This window comes from Palaemon carinicauda, chromosome 23, assembly GCF_036898095.1.
Source record: "Palaemon carinicauda isolate YSFRI2023 chromosome 23, ASM3689809v2, whole genome shotgun sequence".
Classification (NCBI taxonomy): domain Eukaryota; kingdom Metazoa; phylum Arthropoda; class Malacostraca; order Decapoda; family Palaemonidae; genus Palaemon; species Palaemon carinicauda.
This window is the reverse complement of record NC_090747.1, coordinates 21437222-21442920: the sequence shown is the minus strand read 5'-3', so window position 1 is coordinate 21442920 and position 5699 is coordinate 21437222. Positions and strand designations below refer to the sequence as shown.

The 5699-nt window shown below is 49.5% G+C and overlaps 1 protein-coding gene across 1 annotated transcript; it reads left to right on the top strand.

Annotated features, from left to right (window-relative positions):
• The first annotated feature begins 3027 nt into the window (after positions 1-3027).
• LOC137617469 (uncharacterized) lies at positions 3028-4252 on the top strand. Its single transcript, XM_068347491.1, has 2 exons — positions 3028-3648; positions 4055-4252. The coding sequence occupies exons 1-2, from the start codon at positions 3028-3030 to the stop codon at positions 4250-4252; spliced, it is 819 nt and encodes a 272-aa protein (XP_068203592.1).
• Positions 4253-5699: the final 1447 nt, after the last annotated feature.

Sequence of the window (5699 nt, the reverse complement as noted above, 5' to 3'; positions counted from 1 at the left end):
ACATTCGTCGTTCGCCAGCAGAGGAGCGTTTGCATGGTTTCAGCGCGCAAAAGTCCAGTTCCGCATCAAGGGCGTGCCTCTCAACCACCAAAGCAGATTATGTTCTCGCGGCGATACCCGAGGACACCTTCCCTGAAATACCCAACAGGCTTAGTGAACAAGGAGACACCCAAATAACGTATGATGCCCTCAAAATATACATTCGGCAGCAGTACTTGCCGTCGCCAGCCGCCCGAATAGCAAAGCTTTTTCAGCTCTCTCAACAAGCATTGGAGGACCAAAGGGCTTCGCTCGCCCTCAAGGAAATGACCAATATCGCTCGCCTGCACCCTGCCACTGACGGCTCTCCTCGTGAGGTGAACCTACTTTGTGCCCTTTGGATACTCTGTTTACCCGAGCCTGTACGACCTGCCATACCCGATGTTGATAGTTTACCTATAAAGGACTTGATGACCAAAGCCATTGCCCTTATGGACAGCCACTTCACAACCTTCAAGACCTCCATCAAGGCCTCCAATCCTAACAAAGAGGGCGCCTATTCAACGTCAACCGAAGCTGAAGTGAATGCCGTATGTCATACACGCCTACCCCATGACGTGCCGGAGCAGCGACAAAGCCACTCATCACCCACCACTGGCTCGCACCTTAACAAACGACTTCTACTGCCACTTACTGCCTCCTATCAGCCTGATTTTTGTTACTACCACTACAGCTTCGGGGCAGCCACGAAGAAATGTGCCGAGGATTGTAAGTGGCCCAAAAACGTGTAAGTAGGCCATCACTCGTGGCGGTTGCCTCCCTTGTTTCTAATCTTTTCTTCTTACATGATGCACGAACGGGCGTGCGATTTTTGGTAGACACGGGTGCTTGTCGTTCTCTTTTGCAAAGGGAACTCTTCAGGACACGGTGTAGTCTGTGTACGTCTGCCAGCGTCCCCCTGGCAGCTGCCAACTGATTTGCGATACCTACCTACGGTTACGACAACCTCACAGTATCGTTTGGAAACAATAAATTTAATTGGAAGTTTCTCGTTGCTGATGTCACATTGGCAATCCTCGGTGCGGATTTCCTCTCTCATTTCCACCTTCTGGTCAATATCGCCCACGGACGATTGGTCATTGCAGACTCACACTTGTAGACACCTCTTCAACCTGCCCCCTCCAACCTTGCTCTCCACATCAGCACACCCACATATGCCTATGCCCAACTCCTCACGTCGTACCCGGAAGTTTTTCGTCCAGAACTTCGCTAAACGCCCACGGCTCCTGCCAAGCAAGGTATTTTTCACCATATCAAGTCGAAGGGACCCCCAGTCTTCGCAAAATTCAGACGTCTGGCACCGTAACGATTGTCCTCCGCCAAACAGACATTCGCCGAAATGTAGGAAATGGGCCTTTGCCAAAAGGGCTCCAGCCCATGGTCATCCCCCTTACACATCGTTCTGAAGAAAAACAGCCCCCTCCGTCCGTGCGGGGATTACAGGTGCCTGAGCATGCAAACAGAAATGGATCACTACACGCTCCCAAACATCACCGACGTGACCTCCTACCTGCACAAAGCGAAGGTTTTCTCCAAACTCGATCTCCTGAAAGGGCATTATCAGGTGCCTATGAACCCAGAAGACATCCCCAAGACTGCCATCAGCACTCCGTTTGGTACATAGACCTTCAATTACTCCTGATCTGGCCTTCGTTACGCTGGGGCCATTTTTCAACTTCTCATGGATGGCATCTTAGGGGACCTCCCCTTCTGTGTATGCTCAAAAGATGAACCCCTCCGTCACCTGCGCATCGTGCTCGACCGTCTGCAACAAAACGGTCATGTAGTCCGGTACGACAAGTGTACCTTTGGTGCCAACGATGTGTCGATCTTAGGGCACCGCATCACTCTCAAGGAGTCCATCCCCTCCCTGAGAAGGCAGCAGCTGTTCAGAACTTCGCCACGGCCCCGACTGTCAAAGCTCTGCAGGAATTCTTGTTCATGATCAACTAGTATCTGCCAGCCATTGCCACCACTCTTGCTCCCCCTCTACGCCTCACTCAAGGGCAATCCAAAAGACCTGAAGTGGGGTCCACTTCAACCAGCGGCCTTCTGAAATGCAAAAAAGGCCCTATCAATTGCTGCAGCTCTAAATTTTCCTATCCCACCTGCCCCTCTACTTTTCTCCACCAACACCAGCGACGCCGCTATTGGTGCGGTACTCAAACAGGTGGTCAACGATTCGCCCCACCTATCTGCCTTCTTCAGCAGATAACTGTCCAAGATAGAATCGGGTTATTCTACCTTCGATCGCGAATTGCTGGTGGTGCACTTGGATATCCGTTACTTTCGCCATTTCTTAGAAGGTAACCCTTTCGTCATTCGCACAGACAACATGCCTCTGGTGCACACATACAGTCGCCAGTCTGATGCCTGGTTCACCTGTCAACGCGGATATCTCTCCGCAGTGGCTAAATACAATTGCACCCTTCAACACGTCCCCTGGGAAAATGAATCCTTTTGCCAATGCTCTGTCAATTAACACGTTGGCTGCCATTCACCTGGGATTAGATTACAACACCTTTGCTGAAGACCAACGACAGGATCCAGAGTATCAAGCATTTAGGACATCCTGCACATCCCTCCATTGCGAAAACATCCCCCTCGACGTCTTCAACAACACCCTCCTCTGTGACATCTGTACAGGTAGACCGGGACCTTGGATTCCTGCTCCCATGCTCCGACAGGTGCTTCATTTCCTTCACGGCCTTTGACATCGCTCGTGCCGTTCTACTGCACAGCTGCTGAAGACGAAGTTCATTTGGCACGGCATTTCTAAAGATGCTAAGGATTGGGTCAGCGCCTGTACTTCTTCCTAAATTTCCAAAGTACATTGACACACGGAATCAGGTGGGCACCTTTCTTCAACCTCAGTGTCGATTTGCCCACATTCATGTCGACGTTGTAGGCCCCCTACCAACATCACAATGACATCTTTACCTTTTTACCGACATCGACCGCTCCACTCGTTGGCCTTAAGCCATTCCCATGGAAACTGCAACGTACGCCTCATGTACATCTGTCTTACTCTCAGGATGGATTGCAAGATCTGGTAACCCTGAGCTTATTACTTCTGACAGGGGCACCACTTTCACCTCTCAATTGTGGACATCATTAGTTAATCTCCTGGGTCTCACCCTACATCAGACTACTGCCTACAACTGCGCTGACGATGGAATGGTTGAACGTTTTTATCCCACCTTCAAAGCAACTTTGATGTCCCACTGCAAGGATTCCAACTGGTTTACTCGGCTTCCCTGGGTCCTCCTGGGACTAAGGACCACTCCTAAAGATACCCTCCACGTCTCAGAAGCTGAAATAGTGCATGGGGAGTCGTTGGTCGTCCAAGCTGAATTTTTTCCTTCTGCAACTTCTTCCAACCATCTCCAGCGCATACATCACTTCGTGGGAAAATTTACTCCATGCCGGCAATCTTACAAGCCCCAAGCGAAGCATCAAATACCGACAGACTTGCACTCTATAACGCACGTCTTCCTGCGCAATGACACTACCAAGCCAACGCTAACGTCCCGTTACACAGGCCTTTTTCTTGTGATTCGAAGTGGTCTGAAAGCATTCCTACTAAATATTCGTGGCAAAGAAGACTGGGTATCCATTTATCATTTAAAACATGCTTATCTCGTGCCACTTGACCCGCCTACAGTTCGCCTCTCAAGATCAGTGCACTTTATTTAATATTTACACTATGTCATTTTCAGGGGGGAGCTATTTACCAAACATGCGTTACACGATCGTACATAATAACATTTCTTTTTTTTCTGTATATATTATGTTTTGTTTTTCCCCTCTCCCCTCGCACTGATAGGGACCTGAAATAACATATTTGCTTTTCTCACAGTTGACTGTTACCAGCACCGGTTGTCGGTTGAACATGAAATTGCCTGTTATGTTTTTATGTCCTTTTTGCATGGAGTTTATGTATATATAAACGGATGTTTTGTAATAATGTTACTCAGTTGCTTTCATCCTGCCTTCTTAATCAAAGCCTCTCTAGGCTCGTCACATTGTTGACCCCGGAAGTCGACTCGCTCCTCCCGCCTTCCACTCTCACCCCACCATCATTGGTACTATGGCAGACTCCACAGAAGTGGACACTGCCCCATTGAAACTTTCGTCATTCGCCAGCCCAGTGGCGTTTGCTTGGTTTCAGCATGCAGAAGTCCAGTTCCGCAACAAGGACGTGACTCGCTGAACCGCCAAAGCAGATTATGTTCTCGCGGCGATACCCGAGGACACCTCGCCGGAAATATCCGACTGACTTTTTGAACAAGGACACACCAAAATAGTGTATGCCACCCTCAAAACATACCTTCTGCAGCAGTACTCGCCGTCGCCAGCCACCAGTATTGTAAAGCTTTTTCAGCAATCTACACAACCAACGGGCTCCGCTCGCCCTCAGGGAAATGACCAGTATCGCTCGCCTGCAACCTGCTCTCCTCTTGAGGTGAACCTACTTAGTGCCCTTTGGATATGCCGTTTACCTGAACCAGTACGCGCTGCCGTACCCGATGTCGTAAGTTTACCCATAAAGGACTTGGTGACCAAAGCTGACGCCCATATGGACAGCCACTTCACGACCTTCAAGAACTCCATCAACGCCTCCACGCCTGACCAAGAAGACGCCTATACAACTTCAACCGAAGCTGACGTGAGTGCAGTAGGACATACACGCCTACCCCGTGACGTGCTGGAGCAGCGACAAAGCCACTCATCACCCACCACTTGCTCCCAAACCAACCAATGACTTCTACAGCCACTTACTGCCGCCCATCGGCTGCAGTTTTGCTACCATCACTACGGATTCGCGGAAACAACGAAAAAATGTGCCAAGTATTGTCAGTGGCCAAAAAACATGTAAGTAGGCCATCACTCATGGTGTTGTCCTCCGGTGTTTCTAATATTTGCTTATTACATGATGCAGGAAAGGGCATGCAAATTTTGGTAGACACGGGTGCTTGTCATTCTCTTTTGCCAAGGGAACTCTTCAGGACATGACATAGTTTGTCTACATCTGCCGACGTTCGCCTGGTAGCTGCCAACAGATCTGCGATACCCACCTATGGTTACGTGAACCTCATATTATTGTTTAGAAACGGTAAATTTAATTGGAAGTTTCTTGTTGCTGACGTCACATTGTCAATCCTCGGTGCGGATTTCTTCTCTCATTTCCACCTTCTGGTCGATGTCGTCCACCGATGATTGGTCAACGTAGACTCGTACTTGTCAACATCTCTTCAACCCAGCCCCTCCAACCTCGCTCTCCACATCAGCGTACCCACTGATGCCTACGCCCACCTCCTCACGTCGTACCCACAAGTTTTCCGTCCAGAACTTCGCCAAACGGCCACGGCTCCGGCCAAGCACGGCATTTATCACCATATCAAGACGACGGGACCCCCAGTCTTTGCAAAATTCAGACGTCTGGCTCCGAAATTATTAGCCGCTGCCAAGCAGACGTTCACCAAAATGGAAGAAATGGGCCATTGCCAAAAGGCCTCCAGCTCATGGTTGTCACCCTTAAACATTGTTCTGAAGAGAAACGGCTCCCTATGTCCTTGCGATGATTACAGGTGTCTGAACATGCAAACAGAACCGGATCACTAATCCCTACCAAACATCTCCAACAGGACCTCCTACCT